This window comes from Copadichromis virginalis, linkage group LG9, assembly GCF_057382275.1.
Source record: "Copadichromis virginalis isolate Kocher_CV1m ecotype Utaka linkage group LG9, C_Virginalis_male_GT1.1, whole genome shotgun sequence".
Lineage (NCBI taxonomy): Eukaryota > Metazoa > Chordata > Actinopteri > Cichliformes > Cichlidae > Copadichromis > Copadichromis virginalis.
The window spans coordinates 17038924-17062565 of NC_140626.1; the positions used below are offsets into that span (position 1 = coordinate 17038924).

General features: G+C 40.4%; 1 protein-coding gene across 1 annotated transcript; it reads left to right on the plus strand.

The window, feature by feature from the left end:
* The first annotated feature begins 11961 nt into the window (after positions 1–11961).
* LOC146701668 (serine/threonine-protein kinase H1-like) lies at positions 11962–23444 on the plus strand. The gene is made up of 3 exons (XM_085468891.1): positions 11962–12227; positions 12961–13669; positions 23043–23444. Exons 1-3 carry the CDS (start codon positions 11962–11964, stop codon positions 23442–23444), a joined length of 1377 nt encoding a protein of 458 aa, XP_085325017.1.
* Positions 23445–23642: the final 198 nt, after the last annotated feature.

A 23642-nucleotide genomic window follows, 5' to 3' on the forward strand; every position in this document is an offset into this window, starting at 1 on the left:
TTCGTGGTGAGAGGAGTGTGTGTGCTCATCTCTTGGAAGCAAATCCTCCATTTGAATAACTTCCCTCAAGGCTTGATGGATGTGATACAGATATTAGATTTCCATCACTTCAAACTCTGAAGTTTCTGCCACTGGGTGACTAAATAATTGAAGACTTCTCCCATAAAAAATGCAATATATCTGTGTGAGAAAAATGTTGCTTCCTTAAATTTATCAGTCAATATTTCAAAAGGGTGGATGAGTCTATCCCCAGCAGCATAACTATTTGTAAGCAGAGGACTTAAAATGACTCACTTTTACGCCAGCACTCTAAGATTGTGTCAGTTTTATTTTGTGCAGTTGACATGAAACTTGTTGGTTTTAATTAAACATTTACTAGTTGCTTTTTAATAATTTTTATTGACTAGTGTGTGTGTGTGTGTGTGTGTTTTAACTATCTTCACGTCCTTGCTGCCAGGTGTTTTTAAAGGTCAGATCTGATGGTTACAAATAGTGACTTCTGTGTCATGAAGACAGAGCTCTAGCTCCAACTGAAGAACCTTCAGAGGTAAACTTTCCTCAGTCTCCAGGTTGCACGATACTGTCTTGAACAACTCCTTATTTCTTTATATCTTGGGATTTTGAATATGAGCAAACATACATGGAAAAATATAAGCAAAGAGCAGGTTTGTATCATTTTAACCAGCTTAAAAGTCTTTTTTGATATGTCCATCTTTATTCTTCAGCACAGCCTGAATTCGTCTTTGCATTTCTTTAAGAATAAAGCTTTGCATATGACTCGTGTCTTCACTGTACACAAGCCATATGCATATACTTTTCTCTGTCAAGCTGATCCAACATGGGTTGGGCTTCTTCTGTATGTCTCAGATTTCAAATATTGGATTGATCACTCCGTAATACCTATTGCCTGACTTCCATTGCTTATATGGTTTGAGTATGATACCTCAGCCTTTTCTCCTGGTTTCTCTTCCTTAAGAATGGCTTCTTGACAGTCAGCCCCGTCCTGTTTTGATCAACTAAAGGTCCAGATATATCTTTCAGGTCCAGTGTCAATTTTTCTATTTCTTAGGGACATGACTTCTGATGATTCTGTTCATCTGCTGTGGATACTTTTAAAGCCTACCACTTCTTCTCTTGTCCTCTGCATGCACATACTGAGTTAAAAAGTTGTGAATTCTTTGGGACTCAACTTGTTGATGGAAAAATACTATTTTATTCTTATCAAACTGTGCTATCTTTGGCATTTTTCATAGATTCAACTACAGAAATGGGAACAAGTTATTGTTTGCAACAAGCTGCCAGTAATAAAATGCCAAAAGGTATAATTTAAAATAGGCTTTTTGCTAAGCTGTGCAAACACCAGAGTGCTTCTTCCACTGAGTTCTGTTTTTATGCTTGAATGATTCATGGGTCAATGTTAAGTGGATTAACAAATAAAAAATCATTCCTCTGAAAATTATCACGTACAAGAAATAAACTGAGCCAGTGCCCAAAGAAAAACTTTGAAATGCCAAAGGCCATTGTAAATCTGGCTCAATGGAAGGAAAACTTTTTTAAAAATGAGGGATGGTGGTTCAAGACTTTTGCACAGTACTGTACTGTTAGAGTAAAATACTGCATTTAAATGCATGCTTCTATGCAGAAGAGATTAAGATGACACAGTTCCACAAATAATTACTTCAGTTATTTATATCTGTAATTTAAGGGGAGACCTAGGCATTACTTCAGACTTCTCAGGATATGACTCATTGTATTCTTTTACAAAGAAGGCACAGTGGCTCTTCATCTTCAAAGTCAGTGACTGCCAAACCCTTAGTTGTTTGCTTTATCCCTCAGTCTGCTAAAGAGTAATTAGCACGGCCGTTCATTAATTACTTATGAGTTCATGGCCTGACATCGGAGCGCTGCCCGGGCAGGTGACTGTATCTGTCAGCTGAATCCAATTTTGCCAACTCGCCGGACGTTCGTGATTTGTTCAATCAAGACGTCACAGACGATTTGTCTGGTACGCCTCGGCCACCTCCGAGCTCTTCACAGAAAAGAAAATTAGAGTATCCGTCAGCCGTCCCAAAGGGTCTTGCCTTTGGGAGATGTAGCATCCTCCCCCTCTGTTGACAGACCTGGCGCCTGCCTCACTTGTCACTGTAATTAGTTTTGTTTCACTACCATTGTGCTCAGCAGCTCTACTTTATTGCTGCATAGCCGTGTGCAGTCAGGGCTCATTCCACAGTGTTGCATTAAACAAGGCTGCTTTTAAATGCTCTGACATGAAAAGCAAGCTTTCTCCTCAAACACTGATTTCTCCTGCTCTCAGCTGGTAATAAGTAAACATACTTTTTGTGTCCAGCTCCCTGCTTATTTGCAACAATTACAGCCCAGTGTTCCACTGATGATCTGTGGATAACTCTAATTAATCAGCTGGATAATGGTGCATGTGATCAGTGCAGAAGAAAAAGGTCATGTGGGGGCTTGGCCCATCACGGATGGGAGAGCAAATCTCGGAGACTGATGAACAGCAGCAGAATGTTATTTTATCAGCCAACACGTGGTCTCTCTGGTAGCAGTTATCTGGTGTGCACAGGATTTAAGGAACATGGAACCAGGACAAAACCAGATTTAGCATTATGTCTGATTGTGGAAATGATACCACGGTTTAAGGAAACCGTGCTCGTCGTCTGCAGACAGATATATTTTCTTGTAACGTAACAGGCTTATTTACCAACCTGTTGTAACCGGCGCTTGTTTGCCCATGAATCTAAAGCCAATACCAAGAGTCAAATGAACTCGGGGATTTATGCTAGAAATAGCTAACTGAGGCAAAGAGAATGTGCCCTGTATTTTGGAAATATTGTAGCTCGAGGAAATAATTTGCACTTATGACTCAATTTTGAGAAGAGTATTGAAGAAGAATAGACAGCTCTCTCAAAGAAAATAATGGAAAAAAGATTGAGATTCTGGTTTCATCTCACACTTAGGCATGCTCTCTAAACATTAGTAGCGTGCAATTTGTGTGCACTACCAAATTAAATCTGAACAAAATAAAAGTACATGCTCTTTCACTTTTAAGGGTTTACATTACATCTGGTCCTTAGCAGGTCTTAAAATTATTTAAATACATTATTTTAATATAATAACAGATGACATGTTGCATTGTCTCATTGTTTATTTAGGAAAAAACCTAAGCTATAATGCTGAAGCAGTGTGAGAAACGTAAGGGGATAGTGGGATGGTAAGCAGCAGTTATTCAAATGTCTTTGATTAAATTATCATCGACATCTTTTTGTTTGTTTTTTATTTTCTAAACTGTTAAAATTACATTACAGTCACATGCTATGCCTAAAAGTGGAGGTCAAAGTGGCATTGTGGCTATGCATGTAAAACAAACCTAAGCTCTTTCATGAACAGAGAATAAGACAGAATGGGATATTTACAGTTGTGCACAGTAACTCAAGGATATCTTTGGTAGATAAACAGACTAAAAATAGATAACCTTATGAGTAAGAGAGGAAAATAATGAATGAAAATAAAAGTGAATGAAACAACACAGAGTAAGATAGAATAGAATTGGGGCAGCCAGTTTCACCCAGATATAGCTACACAGTAAGGTAATATTTCTAAATGGTTGAAAAAGAGTTTCCATGTGTTCAAAAATTTTGCAGTTGACCCACGTAGAGTATATTTGATCTTTTCCAACTTATTAAAATGAAGCGAATCTCTGATCCAGGCCTCATGTGAGGAAGAGGAGGATGACTTCCACTGGAGCAAAATCAGACGAGAGTTAAAAGGGTCACGTTTTGGCAAAACAATCTCGCCAGGTGTCACACCAAACAGAGCAACTGGGGCAGTTGGATCTAGGTGTGCCTGAAGTACCTCTGACAGTTTACTGAAAATTTCTGACCAAAGGGACAGAACCAGAGCATGCGCATCAGTGAGCCAGGAGCTTGTTTACGTCTATCACAGACAGAGTCAACATCGGGGTAGATTTTTTGGAAAGCTTGGGTTTTGATTAGTCTGCATAGTACAGCCCCTAAACTGGACTAGCACTAATAGATAATGAGTTTACTTGGATCAGGAAATTGCCCAGGACTTTGTGAGGATACACTTCTCCAAGTCCTGCTCCCAAAGTGAACTAATAGCTGACAATGGGGCACTCTGAAGAGAGGTTTCTTTTGTAGCTGGATGAAATTGCACCTTTTTTATTCCGAAGTGGAAGTAAAAAGGTGTCAGTGGGTGGAGTTAAAGGTTGAGAGGGAAAATGGTGGGTCACTCCTGAAATTGCGAACTTGAAGGTATCTGAAAAAGTCGTTTTTTCAGGATCCTATACTTAGCTACAAGTTGTTCGGAGGAAGGGAAAACTTCCACAGTATACAGATCATGAAATCCTTATTAAATGATTTTATACACAAAGTAACAAAGCCTCCTTCCCCTAGCAAAGTACTAAAAATATGATTCCTGATTCATAATTTGCAGGCCACGGTGGCACGTAATTGATTCCAGATTTTAAGGGTCTTCTTCCCTGATAAATTTCTGCAGTATTCTGCAATGTCTGGACCTCTAGAGGTCTAGACCAGAGCAGTCAGGGATGATGGTACACAGGAAGAACTCGCTATTCTCAGCCACTCTGGGATGTCAGGTGCATCGTTCTCATGCAGCCAGTACTGCAGTATATGGAGGGTAGATGCCCAGTAATAAAGGGAAATTTGGTAGCGCCATTCCTCCAACCTCCCAGGCCTCTGTAGAAATATTTTACTGATCCTTGAGGGTGTTTTATTCCAAACAAACCCTAAGATCAAATCAAGTTTCCTGAAAAAGGATTTGGAGATAAAAAATGGGGACACACGGAAACAGGAAAGACAATTTTGGCAAAACATTTATCTTAACTAGGCATATCTGACCAGATATAGACAGAGGTAGTCCTTTATTTCAAAAAGGAGTATATTTTAGAGTCAAATGTGAGCGCGTCTGTCTGACGGTTGCAAAGTCAAGCAACAAGACAATAATCACAAGCTCAGCAGCAAATCTACAACAGAATGGATTAAAAAGAAAGTGACTCAGTCAAAGTCCAAACCTCAGCCTGATTGAAGATAGCGGTGATTAAATGCATGCTTCCAACTTCAATTAATTGAAGCTATGTTATAGAGAAGAATGGCTCAAACTTCCTTCAAAATGATGTAACAGGCTGATAAAGTTCTTCAAGTTAGGGCACGTGCACAATAGGACCAGAGATGATTATGCGAGAAACGTTTCCATGACCTCTTCATGTAAACAGAACACTGCTTTTACATCTTCAGCTGCGTCAAAATAAAACGTCCTTTTAGTTCACCTGAATTCAGTGGATCTCTTTAAAGAAAAATATCAAATGTAATTTCAAAAGTTGCTAAGTTACTAAAGCTTTAATAAATTGGTTTGATTAAATCAAGAGGGCACTGCTCTTGACTTTATATTGTGCTACATTCCTAGAAATCGGAAAAAAAATATGTTAATACAACTAAATAAAAAAAAATTAGATGGGGCCTTTCACTCCATTCATTGAATCTACATGATGGACATCAATAACACTTGTAGCAAAGTACTCAGCACCTGTGAGATCCCTTTATATTTCCCTTGTGATGTTTTGTGCACACTGCTATTTTAGAAAAGCAATTGCATGTGGGGATAAAATATCCTTTGTCCAGTAAGTTGACCATTTTCCTGAAGCCTTTGTGTTTCCTGGACACGTATCTTTGTTCAAACGTGATTAGGTTGATGATTTCAGAGAATGCGTGTGAGCTGGATGGATACAATGACACACTGTAGAGACTCACTCTCATGAACGTCTGAGCTGATGTTGAGCAGATGATTCACATTAGCAACCACTGCATTGTTTTTCTTGGCCTTCATGCATTAGTTATGCTGCTGTTTGTGGTTAGTTGTGTTGCTCTGTGGCTCACACACAACTCTACATTACTCTCTATATAATTCTCTACATAATTTCTTCTTGGCTAACATTATTTGTCCTAAATCCATGATAGTATTTCCAAATGACAGATGATGATCCACTTCTAGAGTCGAGCTCTTTCCCCTCTGCTGTGCCAGACATTGGATTTTTTTACAGAAAACGTCAAGCTGCGAGGTTCAGGGAACTGCTGTGATTGGCACATGAAGGTGGGTGATCAGCATGCGTGTGCATTAGGGACATTAATGGGTACATTTTATAATTTATGGGCAACAAATGAAGAACTAATGGAGACTTTGTCTGACAAGAAAAGATTGAGTTTAAAAGAACAAAATAAAATAAACCTGTGCTACTCAACTACACTTTCTAACCACAATAAAACAGCACCTCTAAACCCAGTGGCCTTTTTTCGTTTCCCTAATTTGCATCTCCCTGACTCCTTTGTCTTCTGTCCTCCTGCCTGTGATCCAGAAATCAATCACTGAACACCATGTTGAAGGATATGTGTGTGTGTGTGTACTAAACCAGGAACAGGGTCCCAGAAGCAGCTCTACACTCTGTGTCACTTAAAATAGCACTGGGCCTCCCCCCCCCAAAAGCTACATCAAGCGTACAGAGGGCAGGAAGTCAGATGGGAATGGTATAAAGAATCCAGTCATTTTTCAAAATAAAAGACAAACCACGCTGCTCCTCAAAAGCTCCCAATCTGTGTGCGTGATTTGAAGCAGTGCAAAGCACAACATCAAAAACATGCATCATATATAGGAACTGAACCAAAACAGGTGACAGAACCAAAAATGAGCAAGCACGTGTGTGCAAAGCAGAACATAAAACTCGTGAAAGTACTTTTAATTTAAAACTTTAAAAAAACAAAACCTAAAAAGTGATATTTACTCTTAGAAAATTGTGAATCATAGATTTGTATGCCACTCCAGTGGCCTATAAAATACTGAAACCTGGCTTTAAAGACTGGCTCCTATTCAGCACAAAGGCATTACTGAAGCTGGCCACTGATGGTGATAAGGTCTGACTCGCAGTCTGAGTTCCAATTTATCCCAAAGCTGTTGGATGGTGTTTTAGGTCAGGGCTCTGTGTAGGCCAGTTAGGATCTTCTAAATCAAACTGGGAGAAGTTTTTCTTTATAGACCTGGCTTTGTGCCAATTTGTCAGGTGGGATGGGGTGGGGGGATTGCCAAGGTGAAAAAGGAAAGGGTCGAGCACAAACTACTGCTGGAAGCACACTCTTCTCTATAATATCACTGAATGCTGAAGCATTAAAATTTCTCCTAATTAGAGCCGAGGGGCCTAACCAAACCATGGAAAACATGCTCAGACCACATGCATTTGAGTGTAGTTTTCATACTGAATAATAGTCGAGGCAACGTAAGGAAAGAAAGAATTATGCAACCTCTGGGAGGTCCAGCTTTTTTTAAACATGCTGCTTCCAATCATCCTTGCTAGTTGTCATTTCAAGTGCACACCAGAATAGGCTCCATGCTGTCTCGCCCACCTTAGCATACATTTTCAAAGTTCAAGTATTCATTGAACTATTCTCTAGTTTTGGGGGGGTTTTTTCAAACCCATTTTTTCCCACTCTCAGCCTAGGAACACCTGCTCTTCAGTCCACAGCCATTAGTTTGTTCTAGCATCAGTCCACTCCTCTCACACACAGGTATCGCATCCTGCCACTACAATAACAACAGTAATGAACTGACTGGCAAGTGGCAGCTGTGCTCTGACTGCTCCTCTGACTTAAACCGATTCACTTCAACCCATAATGGTTTTTTTATTCCCAACGCTCCAGTATTACCAATACCACACACATGTTGCGGGTTCATTTATAACCAAGGACAGCCTTTTAGTAATCAGATAGAGGTTCGATAAACGCTGAACTGCTGACTCCCTCGAGGAAGGCTTCTGAAGGGCGATTTACCACCTCAGTGCTGATGTGATGTCTACCCTCTGCTGGCTCTGTGTGTCTGTATATGGAGGAGGCGTGGGGTATATGTGTGTGTACAGTCCTTTGAGAAGGGATAGACAGTGTGTGACAGAAGAACAGACTGATAGGCCCAGAATCCCCTTTGGCTCCTCTGGAAAAAAAAATAGCAGCAGACAAGCATCTGATGATGCAGCCTTATATTCTGTCCAGTGACAACACAATTTACACCTCTGAAAAGACACATCGATGCATAATAGCGTCTTTGACATTTTCATATAAATAAACATTTCCATCCCTCATAATGCAAAACAAATATTACGCAATAGGGGCTAAACCTCTGCTCATATCCTGAAAGCATTTCCATTTACTGTTTTTCTTTGATTTGATTTTATAAATATATATATATGTACATACGTGCCATGCTGTAGACCTTTTTATGGGAATAAGCTTGGTGGCCCACAGGAAATGATTTTTTTTCTCACAAAGCAAGAGTGACGCACATTTTTAATAAATACAAGAAAATAAAAGAAATGAAAGACAGAGAAAGTGGCAAGAGGGTAAAATTCTTTACAAAGCTGTAGAAAGAGAGCACAGAGGGCTACAGAAAAACATTTCAGCTTGAGGGTCTTCATCAGCATCACTGTAAAATATATACAGAGAATGTCTTAATATTGTTATAGAGTGGAAACAAATTAAAACAACCAGTTATATACACTGATTAGCCAGTTTGTTAGGTAAACCTCTTGATGAAAATATCTGATTTATCCGTTAACATTTAGGCATGTAGACCTGGCTCCAACTGAACATCTGAATGGTATCATTACACCTCTTATTACAGCCAATGCATGCAGGAAAGATTGTCTAAACGCACAACATGCGATGGGCTGCAGCAGCAGAAGACCACACAGGAACAGGAAACACAGGAAACAATTCATACAGCCTCATTAAAATTGGACAGTAGGAGATTGGAAAACATTTCAGATGACAGGGTCATAACGTCACGTCGACAACACGAACGCATGGATCCATCCTGCCTTGTGTCACTTGTTCAGGATATTTCTGGTGGTGTAATGATGTGGCAGATATTTTCTTGGCAAACATACAAACTGTGCATCATTCAAACAACTTCGACAACAAAAATCAACTACAAATTGTGCATCTTACGTCCCCTCAAAGTGTTATATTAATGAGAAGCCCTGAGAAAAAATACATCTTTTAAAGAAAAGGCAATATACCACCTATAAAATGAAGAGAAAAAAATTTTGGTTTTTCTGCTGGAGAGAGTTTCTGAGACTGAATCTAAGACAAAGTAAAAATTGATTTCACCTTTTTTTAATGCAAACCTTAACCACACTTTGATATAGTTAATGGAACTCGTAATCTTGATTTAAAGGAGCAACACCATGACAAGAAGATTGTATTACAGCAGCAAATTGTTCACAGTTCAGCTGTGTTTTTAGCACCTGGATCAGCAATCACTGATATGAAATGGAAAATGCACTTCCAATTACCATCTACATGATGTGCGCCATGTATGGGTTGTGTCAGTTGATTCCGAGAACAGATGAATTATTGTCTTTCCTTTCATAAAGGAGGAACAAGCAAATCTTTTACTAAAGGAGGTAATAAGGGAAGCACTGAAGCACCTTTCCTTAGACTTTGAGAACTTGGACAGTTGTTGTTATGACAGCCACTCAGATCATTCTTGCTCAATATTCTCAGCTGGGAGAATTTCAGAGCAAAATTGACTATTCAACCACATCCATCATCCAGTGTCCAGGGGAAAAAATGCACCAAAAGGATGGTGTTTAAGTTTACTCCGTCTACCCAGAGTAACACAGATCCACTTAACTGACTTAAAAAGACAATTGTAAAAAAATAAATAAATAAAAATTCGAGTTGCAAAGCACTACCTACAGAAAAGTTATGAAAAATATATATCTGACAATACCACAAACAACTGATTAAAATAATGCTGCCATAGAAATGTCACAAAACCCAAAATAACCTTTTCAAGTATCATAAAAGAAGTGTCTAGAAGTTATGGATATCTTTCTATAAATATGTTTTACTTTCCTCTGTGAGCTCCAAATGTTCATGAGCATGCAAACTTCATGCACAATTTATTCATAAACATGAACTCATTATACAGGCCTCATAAGCACATTATTTATGTGCTGCTCAAGTGAAAAAGAATAATTTAAACTCAATGTACAGCGTGCTTGTGGTAAAAGGGAGCTTCTCCCCCTATTTGTGATGTCTTGGCTCTGCTCAGCAGCCTTGCATGAATAAATAAATAAATGCATGTCCTCCTGTCGTCTTCAGTTTCTTCAAGGTTTAGCTCCTCGAAACAATGTCCTGGGCAAAGGCGGGCATGGAGGAGGCTGTATGTCTTTTTGTTTTTCCCCCGCCTTCCTCGTTCCATTCTCTGAAGATTATGAACATATGATGACAGCAGCACAACATAATGCAGAAAATAGAAAAAAGTAGCTTAGCGCTTCTCACAGGCTTGACAGGGACACTGAAAGACAGACTGTGCTTAACAATCAAACAATACAGTGAACATACATTTTGCATTGGTTTCTAACACAAAAAGACACAAAAGTAGGAGAGAGAAATGTAGCAGGAATCCTGGAATCCTGTATTGCATCTGTGTATTGTAAACCCCCTTTAAAAAAAATAGACTGGTATTTATGTAGCAGTTTCAGCGTTTACTGACCGCTCACAGTGCTTTTACACCACAAACCACATTCATACAACACGTCACCTTCTCAAATCTATACCTATAGACATTTCAGACTCACCGGTTAACCTTAGATATCTTTTGGCTGTGAAAGGAAATCAGTGCACCCAGAGACAAAAAAATAAATAAATATACAGAAACAGGAAGAACATGCCAACTGCTCACAGAAAGCCCCCAGGAAGATCTGAGCCCATGAAATTCTTGCTGTGCTAACCAATGCACCACCATGCCACCGTTGATTTTTATGCATGAAGTTCAATGGGGCCCAGGATTTTGGATAATGTTTCCTGTAGCTCTGAAGTGAGCTTTTCAGAGCTGGAAAGAATAAACCTGATGATGTCATCAGGGTGCTATTGAGCTGCATTTTGGGAGTCCAGTATTTTTGGCACTCTGGTACTCACAAATATGCTGGCCTCTGGTGCTTTAAAATCCACCACTTTTTTCACTGTGTGAGAACCACAGTTACTGCAGGCCTCTGAAATGTATGTATATACAAATGTGGGGGCACATAGAAATAGAGCAAAATTCACCATCCAGTTTTTAATCCAGACAGGAATCATACATCTACAATGTAAAGACTGGACATACATACATATATACATACATATAAGATATTCTTTTAAATGGAAATAACCCCAAAGTTAATCCAGCAGGAGGCGACTCCTTTGCTTTAAAAGGACTTTCAGTTCTTTAGATGTCTATGTTCAAAAGATAGCTTTTAAATGATCCCACAGAGTAAAACATGTTGCAAATCAAGGCATGATTTAGGACTTGTTAGTCACAACTATTGTGACCAACAAGCAAGGAGAAACCTGCTTGCCACATCTGCCACCTGAGGCTGGATCTCCTTAGACTCCCATGCTAAATTTATTTTAAATCAAAAGAAATGCCTCATCAGCAATATTTGACTCCCGGCACTCACATATCTGCATGTAGAAAGACTATTTATTTAGTTATATGTTTAATTTGGAGAAGAATTTGTTCTCTTTTTTTCCACTTTTTTGTTTTTTCTTGGTTACAGTGTTATGTTGCCTAGTGACAGGAGTCCTGACTCCTTTTCCTGCTACTGTGGCAGTATAGCAACAATCTGCAAGGAGTGACAATAGCTTCAAAACAACTGCTGTTTACGTGACATTTTTACCACAAGTGACTGAAAGGATCACTTCACACACCTGACAAATTCAAACTTAGTGGGAAGGTGGAGCTTTACTGTTGCTGTGTACACACCTCAAGCAGGTAGTTGGGTTTGTTTGGGTTTTCTTTTTCTTTTTTTCAGACCACTTTCAGTTCACAGCAGATGAAGGGGAATCTCGGCTCGCTCCATAGTAAATGTTGGTCTTAGAAATGGGTTGTGGGAACAGTAAGGTGCTGCCTGAGGCATCTAAGAAAAGCTATGTAAGTGTGGTGCAGTCACTAGTAGCTTTCAGTAAAGGACATGAGGATGATGATGAGCCAAAGAAACAAAAGAAGAAGCAAAAAAATCCATGGTTTTCTGCCAGTGTTGATAATCCTCACCTAGGACCAAGCAGCAAACAGCAAATCAAACAAAGACAAGAATGGAACAAGGTTCCCAGGTATAAGGACAAGTTTGAGCCACGCGTCACAGCACGGTAAGTGTTCACAGTTTGAATAATTATTTCTTCAGAGTTTTTAAAGCAGACAGTATTTTTCATGCTATGCTTGCTGGAAATTGTATTTTGTACATCCATGATATTTAAATCTGCCAATCTTGTACTGGAAAAAAAAAATCAAGAATCAAATATAACATGGTGGATGGTTGAAATTTAGGCCCCTCAAAATCCAGGAAAGTGGCAACTGATAGATTGGCTTTTATCCACTAATCTTGAGGCCAGTACATTATTTGGCAATAGCAATTTACAGCCAAACATAAGTGGAAAAGCCTGCATTTGCAGTGCTCATAGGAGCCTTTTAACATTCGTCTTTCTCATTCTTTCCAACCCAACATCCTGCAATAATGGTAGACAGTCATTTGAGATCCTTGGGGGTTTTAATGCCGGAAACACCGCCTTCCTGTACTTGTCAGATAAAGGCCTAGAAACAATTAAAGGAACAAAACTGATTCCTTTTTAAGGGGAAACATGTGTATTGCTCATCATCCCATAATTCAAAGCTTGCATAAAGTATTGCCTTGTTTATTGGCGATCTAAATCAGGATCATACATATTGGTTTGATCGACTTTGCATGCTGTATAGCATAGTGCAAAACATATATTCCCATACATCAGGACTGCAGCTGCAGGGAGAGACATTTAGTGCTTTGCAGCAGTGTATCATGAGATAGTTATGCTGTAATGAGTCACCATTCCCCTTCTGCCCTGTCAGGTATGACATCAAAGCCCTGATTGGTCGTGGAAGCTTCAGTCGTGTTGTGCGTGTGGAGCACAGGGCAACTCGCCAGCCCTTTGCCATAAAAATGATGGAGGTAGAGGCCCCAGAGGGTCGTGAGGTGTGTGATTCTGAACTAGCAGTGCTGCAGAGGGTGAGCCATGCTAATGTCATTCAGCTGGTTGAGGTGTTCCAGTTTCCACAGCGTGTTTACATGGTACTGGAACTGGCGACAGGAGGGGAACTTTTGGACCGTGTTGTCAGCAGGGGCCACTTCACTGAGCGAGATGCTACCCAGGCCATCCAGATGATACTGGCTGCATTGGTATACCTGCACAGCCTGGGAATCACCCACAGAGACTTGAAGCCTGAGAATCTTCTGTACTACCACCCCGGAGCAGACTCCAGATTGTTGGTGACCGACTTTGGATTGTCTGCTTTTGCCAGCACACTCACCAGGTGTGAGATTTCTGAACGAGGCAACGAGGAAACTGGAGAGTCGTGGTCTTTGAGGACCACTTGTGGAACCCCTGAGTACATGGCTCCTGAAATGTTGCTGAGGAGACCCTATTCCTGTGCAGTGGACATGTGGGCTTTAGGGGTAATTGCCTACATTTTGCTGAGTGGAACTGTGCCGTTTGAGGATGACAGCCGCACACGGCTCTACAGATCCATTGTGAGAGGAAAATATAGCTTCCGTGGAAATGTAAGTTTACTGGACTTTTTGTTCAGTTATGTTTAGTAAGTAATTTTGGATAGCAAATAGAGGTTCTAGAGGATTTAATAAAGTAAATGAGAAAATTTTGCACCATAAGCACGTTGTGCTACTGCTAAAACTCTTTGACCAGAATAAAGGAAATATGAAGACAGATTGGATTTAAGTGCGACCCACAGCAGATTCAAGAAGAATTTTTGTCTTTTTATTAATTTTTTGGTGGGTAAATGTGCCTGTTTGTTGATGTTTTTCTGCTAATCATGAAATGAAAAATACACAAAATGTTGTTAGAGACACTATGAGCAGGAAAAGTAGCCCACAGATGTAATTTACAGGCTGAACTGAAAAACATACCCTTTAATGACAAACAAGTGGATATCAGCCGTAAGGACCAGGTGAAAATGGAAAACAGTATGATAGGTTTGTAGCTTGAACCTATTCGCTGGAACGTTGAGGACAATATAATTACACAGCAAGCAAGACCCGAAGTAGGCAAAGTTCTTCATGTTACTCATGCATGAGGGAGACCTGCCTGGGGTCAAGCGTCGTTCCCCCACTTGACCTCCGTCAGACTCTCAGCCAGGTTCCCCATAGCACTCCTTTTATTGTGGTTACATGAATATGCATAGGGTCATTAACATATAACATCTTACATAGGTATACATGTGAACAAAGAATACTGTGTATGTGTGTGTGTGTGTGTTGTATGTGTGTGTGTGTGTGTGAGGTCAAGATGTGACCCTGTGAAGACTCCCCAAACGCTGGTGCCAGGAGTCTAGCGGGTCCATCTGAACAAAAGGCTCTTATACTTAAAGAGATATACATATGTTTGCTATGACATATATCAACAAAGAGAAAATACGACCTCTCCTAGGAGGTGTGTGATCTATGCCAGAACACTCTGTAGAGGAGTGAACGCCCTCCCCCTTCATGCTACTCAGAGTTGTTACAGACCTCCTAGGATGAGACATTCTTTCAATCTACAAATGATTATACACCTCTAAGCATATATGGTTAAATATTTCTAAGCATAAATGACAATCAACAATACAAAACCTAACACAGTAGGATCCTGAAAATCTGTAGGCCGACTTACTGATAAGTATCCAAATTAACCTAAACCATGTCACTTGTGTTGGTGTAGAATGTGGATGATTTAAAAGCTAAAGTATTATTAACATCAATATGTTTCGAAGTGCCTTAGGTCAAGCCAGTATAGGTTGCTAGCACATAGCTAATATTAGCCTTTTAGCAGCTAACTAGGTAGAGTGCTAAAATAATTCCATACTGAAATCATATTTTTATACAGTTAAATGTGTTTTCTTTGCATTTTATATTGTGAGGTGACTTTTCCCCCACTGAGAGTGGTATTCATATGCTGAACTCTAGCAACACTCAGCGAAACTGTCTGTTTAAAGTAACTGTTAACGTGCTGTAGCTTGTTGCTAGCACAGTGATTGCTTGGTTTATGGAATGCAAAATTATGATCAAGTTTTATACTTCTTTTATACTTCCCAAATAGTGCTGTGGTAACTTTTATTTGTGATCTACATGTTGCACTGGTTTCTAAACAGTCGGTTTATTTCAATATAACATGCCCAATCTCCCAGGAGCCATTCAGTTTGGACCATGATCGCAAACTGAGTGATGAGATTCAGGTAATTTCCTAACAGGACAGGCACAGCTTGTTAATTGCAACCAGAAAAGCATTTAAATTTAGGTCATACATGTATATGTTAAATCTAGGCCTAATGTGGCAGAGAATCATTATAATGAAAACATTCTTCAGTAACTGACAGGCTCTAATGTGGGACTGCAAACCATGCAAATATTTTTTGACATTGGTTCTGTTGCGCTCTTCTATTAAAACAACTTAGATCACTTCAGGAAATGCCTGATTAACAAAAGTTTATTTCTTTACCGTCAACATGTGCAACGCATTTTTTTGCAGATTTCATGGGGAATCTTGTGTGTGTGTGTGTGTGTGTGTGTGTGTGTGTGTGTGTGTGTGTGTGTGTGTCTGTGTCTGTGTCTGACAATCCGTGCAGGTCGTGTTAGAGGACAACTCATGAGATTATGGTGAAAACTGTGAGCGCTGTCCATGGTCCTGAAATTTTAACAGTTTAATTTGACTGTGTTTGATCTCTATCTGAGGCACGATTGTTTTCAAGATAGGGTTCAAAGTCCATGTCGTCATCCCTTTGTTCTCTCAGTTCTTCAGCTATTTCACTTCAAATCTGATCGTGCAGGCTATGATAATCCTGCACCTGCATGAGTTTTCATGCTTGATTTAAATATTCCTCTTTCTATATTTTATGCCTTGAGAAAGAAACTGCCAGGAATGCATATGCAGGAGGCTCAGTTGCAAAAATCTCCAAGTTTCCACCTCTTACAAGCAATCTTGCCATTGCGCTCTCTTTTTAAATACCAACTTTACTTTTGTTAGGGAAAAACCCAGTTTGTTTTGGCATAAGGCATTAAATCTTAATCTTGAAAACAGAAGGAAGCTGGAGAAAACTGTCAAGGTAACCTTGAGCATCTATTAGAAATGCGTCTTTGTTCATTTTCAACTTTTTGGCCAGCTGTGGCCTCACCCACTGAAGTGCATCTGCTTCCAGCATAATCATTGAAAAAAATGTAGTTTTAACTAAATCCCTGATTTTCATTTTGACATCTGGTCTTCTCCCTATAGTATAATCTGGCATTATTTATGACGTGCATGCTCTGAAATTATGCAAAACATTTCTTCACATATGGTCATTACATCTACTCACCACACAATAATAATTCATACCTTAATCACTGCGCTTTTAGAACTACCAGAAAGGGTACCATCCTTCCATCCTTGCCTGACATAAGTAGGAAAAAAAAGTCAGCTCAGCACATTGCAGTACTGGTGTGGTAACAAGGTGAACCTCTCCTTGTTTTCATGTCTTCTTCTGCAATATTGCAAAGCACATGAAAGAAAATGTGAAAGTTTGTTGTGATGTCTTTGAGTTCCTCGCTTGGTTTGGTTCTTTGAGAATGCTTTGAAATGGTGGGAAATGGGGCCTTGCGTGATTTTCTCCCCACTTCCCTATATCATATAACTGAAGTGGGTGTTTTTAAAAGCCTATTCAGTCAAGCTCAGTAGTGAGTTCGGGCTTGTTCTTTCACGCTGATTACACACAACGCTGGATTATTCACTGGGCTTTAAGCCTGGCTCGATTCTTAGGGATGCAGTCTGACATTTTAGTCTGGCATACAAGAGGCTCCCTTACATAGGCCCTGGACTATTATCCCTGTGTTTACCGCTGCACTGACCACCAGCTGAACAATAATGCAAAATCCTTCTAAACTTCATGCAAGAGCTTATTTTATGTTTTTCACGGTGGTTTTTGACATAGCACATATGTAGGCCACGCTAGTGAGGAAAAAGTCTTGACATTAAAGCTAAAAGCAACATTTATAGAACCGTACGCTCAGTCTCTCACATCTCAGTGAGATGCAGTCAAGGCATCAATCTGTAAATTCATATGGTCGTATTATAAAGACATCATACATGGCTGAGTAACAGTCCAGGGCTTGATAGATCAGCCATCAATCACATTTCCATGTTGACAAGGCACTTATTCTCTGTCATGTGCGAGTATCCACCCTCTCCAGCAGAGTGACAACACAGTTAAGCGCGCACGCTGTGATAATAATGTAGTGAAGGTTGACAAGTACCCACAAAACGTGGACGTCTGTCATCACAAGGGCTCCTCATGTCATTAAGAAGGGTTCCTCTCTTTGGGTGCCTCAGGAATTTCTTTCACATACTAAACTTGACTTGAAGCGCATCAGTTGGAATGATATGTCCACCAATTAAACAAAGTGACTATTGGACTTTGACCCCTTCCCAAAAAATGTGCTTTTCGCAGCAAGAAGGGGAACACTGACTGACTGGATCCTCAGTGTCTTACGGCGTACTACTACTGAATGACAGGGGTGGTTTGCCTGGAGTGATATCTTCTTGACTTGAGATGTTACAAGTGAATGTGATTGGATGTCAATCCAATCTGTGCATTTTCACCTCCACAGAGACTGGAGAGCAGGTGTTGCCAATAACATGAACAATGGCTCGTTCCAATCAAGTGTCCCAGTATGGCGTAACAGTGCAAACAAAGCAAATGCCATAGCGAGACACTGAAAGTAAAGCAGTCGAAAGGAATGAAGACATAATTAACTCGATTTCTGTGGTCAATAGGAAAAAAAGGAGTAAAAATAAAGTTGGTATGATCACAGATGCAGTCAGCATGGCAAGACAGCCTTTGAAGACATTTGCTGGCAGTGCACATTCTGCTTCAACAAGATGGCAGAGATGCAGTAAATTAGTACAATTTGACACAACAAGTGATAATATTAAACAGTGGAAACCATCTGGTAAATCTAGATATGGTTTAAAACCCAAATACCCGCTGCTATTAATTTATTGAAAACCTGCAGTGCTGTATTAGAGCAAGCCCGGTACATTTATTAGATTTTTGTTACCTATCCAGCGTATCAGCCCCTTTTGCATTATGAAGTGTTACGGCAACACAAATTTGTTTAATGGGCTTTACAAAAAATAAATAAATAAATGCATAAAAATTATGTAGACTTGCTGCCTCGTAAAATATGTGTATCTGCTTAATAAGGGTGAATAATAATATTTTGAGTGTTTAGTACTAATGAGGATAATTCACATGAACTAAAAGAATTTCAGTTTGAATTAAATGCACTTTGGACAACCTAGGTTTAGCAAATTTTATCATTTAAAAAGAAAAGAGAACTAAAAAAATCCCACTTTTGTTACATTTCTGTTCCCCATGCGCTGCGCAATAACAGGTCCACAAACCCTAACAACACCACTGACCAGGAGCACTAATCAAAACAAGAATCTCAATCACCACAAGACTGCAAAATTACTGAAACAAAAATCCCTGCGCTGCTAACTTAAGGGTTTAAAGTTAAATATTAACAGTGCAGACGATGAAACCAGATCAAATTATTAAATCAAACAAGTATGCAAGGCTGTACTCTAAAGCAAAAACTCAATGCAGATAACTCAATATAAGTGAGGGTACTGTTTGCATTTACAGTGTTACAGGAATGAGTTATTACTTTTAAGCCTAAAAGTTTCACTCTACCCAGCCCAAAGCCATGTTAAGTAAGTTAGCATATTTCTGTATAACCACATGCATTAACACATGGGTTTTTTTAAGCATTTACAGCAGACTGCAGTCATCGGAGACCATGTATAAATATATATTCAATGATGCAGTGTAGCAAAAAGGATTAACTTCAGGTACAGATGGACATAACTGTTTTTTCTCCTCTTCCTCACTATGTAAATTAATACACAGGGGCTGCAATTACAAACATTTTTCCAAATGTATCAGCAACCTTTTGTTTTTATTCAGGCTGAACGGGGACTTTGGGCACATGCATGTGTGTAATTTTGCGTGAAAATGTGAGTGGGATGGGGGAGGTTTGAGGAGAGAGGCGAAGGTGAGACTGAATCGGAAATGCAGAAGGCCGCTGGCACCTTCCCACGAATTGAGTCCCTTTGTCTCACCGGCAGCCCCCACCCCTTCTTTTATTGCACTAGCAGCAGACACACAAACGGTACATTCATACGTGCCATGCACGCTCCACTCACAGGTGCAGCAGCTCCTCGCCTGAGGACCTGTAGTGCAAACTCACGCTGATGTGTTTGCTCAGTAGTGAGCGTGAGGAAGAGGGGGAGCCGGGGGTTGATGGCACGGGAGTGAGGGAGGATGCGAGTGAGGAAAAGAGGAGGGGGCAGAGGACAAGCAGGACAGAAGAAGGAACGGATGTAGCCTCAAGGGCTTTGAACGCCTTATCACTTAGTCCCTTCTCTCTGTATAAGACAAATAATTTCCTTTGCACATAATCGGGGACATCTCATCTGTGTGACTGTATTTTGTTTGTGTGCCTGCGAGCGTGAATGTGTGGCAGTCTTTTGCATGTAAAGCAGCAGTCCTCGCATTAGTTCTGTCCAGGTAGCCTGGTAACCTCCTCTGCATTCTGCCGCTGTGTTATGGAAGCCACACTTTCCTGACCCAGCCCAAATGTCTACATCTCCAAGCAGGAGGCCAAATGGGGTAATGGTTAGGCCAGTCTGCCCCCTAGTGAGCACCATGTGAACAGCCCCAGCCTCCACTTGGCCACAGTATATTGTACATGACAGCCCACTCTCTCCTGCATCCGAGTATTGATATTTTGATTACTGTGGGTTAGCTGGTACTTTCACCTGAATTAGCAACAGGCCACCTTCTCTATTTGGACTTATTATGATGAAGCATATTTACCTTGGCTTTCTTGCTCGGGGAAGGCTGCCAGGTGAATCAGATTGCAGTAAATTGTGAGACAGACACTCGTGGAGTGCTTCATGTGATCTGCTCTTGCTGCTTCTCCCTTTTTACTCCCAGCAGGAGCCTTGATGGTTGCACCTGAGAGGTGAGAGTAACAAAGGGTATAACGCCTGCTCTTTTAGTCCACTCTCTGGGCATCTTCTGCTTCTCCCTGTCCAGCACCCTGCAAACATTTACCATGCACCACTGACACCTGACACGTCCACACCCCACTACATGTTCAATTAGATAAACTGATCAGGAAATTGAACCCGGTTGTCCTTTGTTTGTTGCGGGCCTGAGCTGAGCCGGTAACACTCATTACTCAAAAGTGCGTTATCCTCCTGATCACATTAGCGCAATCCAAGCTTCTAGCGTTTTCTTCATTTGTTGCAATTACAGCTTTGTCAGGTAAAGATGTAGCGTGGCGCAAACACAGTCACTGGAGCTTCTCATTCACTCTAACAAGATGTTGCTCAATAAGCCAAGCCCTGTAGGTTTTTCCACTGCTTATACCGTATCTGCACTCCACTCATCTCCCTCCTCTCTCTTTCTCTCCCCTCGTTGGCTAGCTCTCAGCTCAGCAGTGATGTATAACACTAGCTCTCGCCCCCTTCCTCTAAACGCAATAAAGCCTTTGTGTATTTTGACGTGAAAAATGTTCAAAATAAGGGGGAGAGATAAACTTCCTGAAGGAGGCTCGGTTCCAAGGAGGCAACTCAGTTATGTCTCTTCTTCTTTAAGTGTACAGGAGGAAGGGAAACTTTTGATACCTCTCAACAGCAGCATCAAAGACTTTTACTGCATAATTCCAGCTTTTTTCTCATACATTGCCATCAGGCACTAAACGTATGTATTCCCGTTATTTCAGATCAAGGACAAAAGGCATCTGCTAGCCACAGCTGCTATCAAGTGTGTATTTCATGGCAAGGTAATAAGAGGCCTCGCCAAATCACCACCAGTGCCAGATAAAGGGGAAAGTCAGACTTGTTAGTCGTAGGAGCTCAATCAAACGGTGTCACTCTGCCTGCCTCTCAGGTGTGAAATAACAACAGTGTGAGAAGAAAGTTTGACTGAGAATCTTTTCTTTTTTTTATGACTCGTTCTGCTGGCAGCTCAGCACCCTGTGCTGTGCTTATACACTCACACTCCCCACCCCACCCCCAGTCACTACACTGTGAGAATAAGAAAGTCCCCCACTTCTTTGAATTCCTCTCACCGGCAACAGTCTCGCGATTGTCAATTTCATGCTTGATTAATTGTCATTACTCCGCCAGAGACAAAAAAAGGAGAGAGAAATGTATTTCAGGATTAAAATGGAGAGCTAGACCTCCCTAAAGAGTGAGATTTAGTCTGAGCAAGGTTGAGCAAAGAAGCAGAGAGTTTTACGCTCTGATTTCACTGCGTTTAGCTTTTTCAGTCCTCAGACAAACATGCCACAGAAATATTTGAGCGCACTGTGCTGAATATGGAAATAGAGAACAGAGATTAAGAAAGGGATCTTTTCATTGTGTTCAATGCTACTCAGTAATAATTGAAATCACCAAATTTGATGGAAAAATCATGCAATTTGTTTTCTAATTACTCTAGTTACATAAGTGTTAACAAAGGTGTACCACAGGGTTCTGTTTTAGGACCTCTTTTAGTTGCCATTTTTTTAAAAGTGTCAAAATTTAGAAGGACTACAATTCATCTCTATCTTTAAATAATACTTTTTCATAGACGATAGTTCCTTTTGTGGCCCAAGTGGTACTGTACTCCTACAATTCAATCCTAAATTTATTTAAACTCAGATCTAAATGCTGCCTTTAGAAGTAAACATCACTACTTTCAGCAGGACACATACTGAAAACTCTCATACTGAAAATATCCTCTCATTAAAAAATAAAAAAAATGTGCTTGGCTGGATGACAAACTGTGCTTTAAATAAAACATATAAGTGAGTTTTGGCAAATCTCTGGCTTCACATATATGTGAAACTATAAATCAGTATTGCACTGGACCAGGTTCTAAGATGAAAACTGTCTCTTAATGCCAACATTAGAAAAAAAAATGGATTTAATTTGCTAAAAGCCAGACAAGTGGAACCATCTGAAATTTGTACAATTAGAGAAGTTAATTTCTTTTAAATGTGAAACTTCTTGGTCACATCAAGCACAGCGACCTTTTGTTGTCATTTTTACTTACAGTATTGCTTTATTATGTCAAGTTTTTATTGTTTTGAATATATTTATATGTATGTTTTCTTAGTTTAATTGTAATCAAGGATTTTTGTAAAATTGTGATAATGATTATGACCATTCAGCATTAACCAGTTGCCTGTTTTTCTTTTTGCTTTGATTCCAGATCAATCTAGTTGAAAATCTGTATCAATAATATTTTTATTTAAAATTTGATGGAAGCACAAAGGTCATCACTTTCCCGAGGCAGGCCTCTAGAAAGTTGATTCCCTGACTAAGAACCAAGGCTGTGATGAATAATTTAATGAATTTGAATTATGATAAGGATTCTGATGTCTTCTCTCACCCTGCAAAGATGGCTTTGCCGATTTCAAAGCACTCTTTAATGTCAGCTTGGGTCATGACAAGGCGGATGATTTGCAATGGATTCCACTGAAGCTCATCTTTGCTGCCTTTATTGTGCACCCAAAAAAATCCCACACATGCAGCAGAGCTGTCCTACCTCCCAGTCTTTGTATTCATTCAGCCAAGACTGCTGCTTCCTTTTGCCCAGTGACATTTCGCTTTCTTTTGAGTTTAGTTCTGCTTGTTAGGCCTGCAGAGCTCAGGGATCATAGTTTTATTGCTTTGTTAGAATGAAATCTTGCATCCCGCTTTGAAGCAGCTCGGAATCTGTGCATGCGCCTCTTCTAGATACCCAGCTATTAGAGCGCTGTGGGTGTCTGTGTGTGTGTGTGAGGGGTTTTGTAGGCTGAATTGTCATCTTCTTGGGTGAGAGTGTTAATAGTCTGCTTGTTCTATCCACAGCCTTGGCCTTCAGTGTCCAACTTGGCTAAGGACTTCATTCTGCACCTGCTAGTGTTGGACCCGGCCACCCGCCTCACTGCCGAAAAAGCCGTCCGCCACCCCTGGGTGGTCACCACGGCAGCCAACTCCTCCATGACGAACCTCCATAGATCTATTTCGCAGAATCTCAGGCAGCGGGCATCACGCAGCTCCTCCCGGTGCCCCAGCAGCAGCACCACAAGCTCCACTGATGCCAGCAGCCTGGGAAGGCTAATGCCACCAGAGACAAAGCCGAAGCAGCAGCAGCAGCAGGGAAGAGCAGCTGGACTGATTCAGCCTCAGAGAGCCATACAACCTCGAGCCAGAGGGCACAAGGAGCATCAGCATCATCCAACTAAAGCATTAGATTCACGAGAAGGCTAATGAAAGGATGGAACCAGCTGCCCCAGCTCTGCTCACGAACCACAGGGAGCCTAAGTGCCTGGGACAGGTGTTGTGACAAGAAAGTTTTCTGGATTGAAGTCAGGTTTTTCTACCAGAGTAATAACCCAGGTTCCCCTAAAGGCTCATTTCCATCTTCCATTAGTTTCTTGTGGGTGAATATCCTTTGATTCTGAGGTT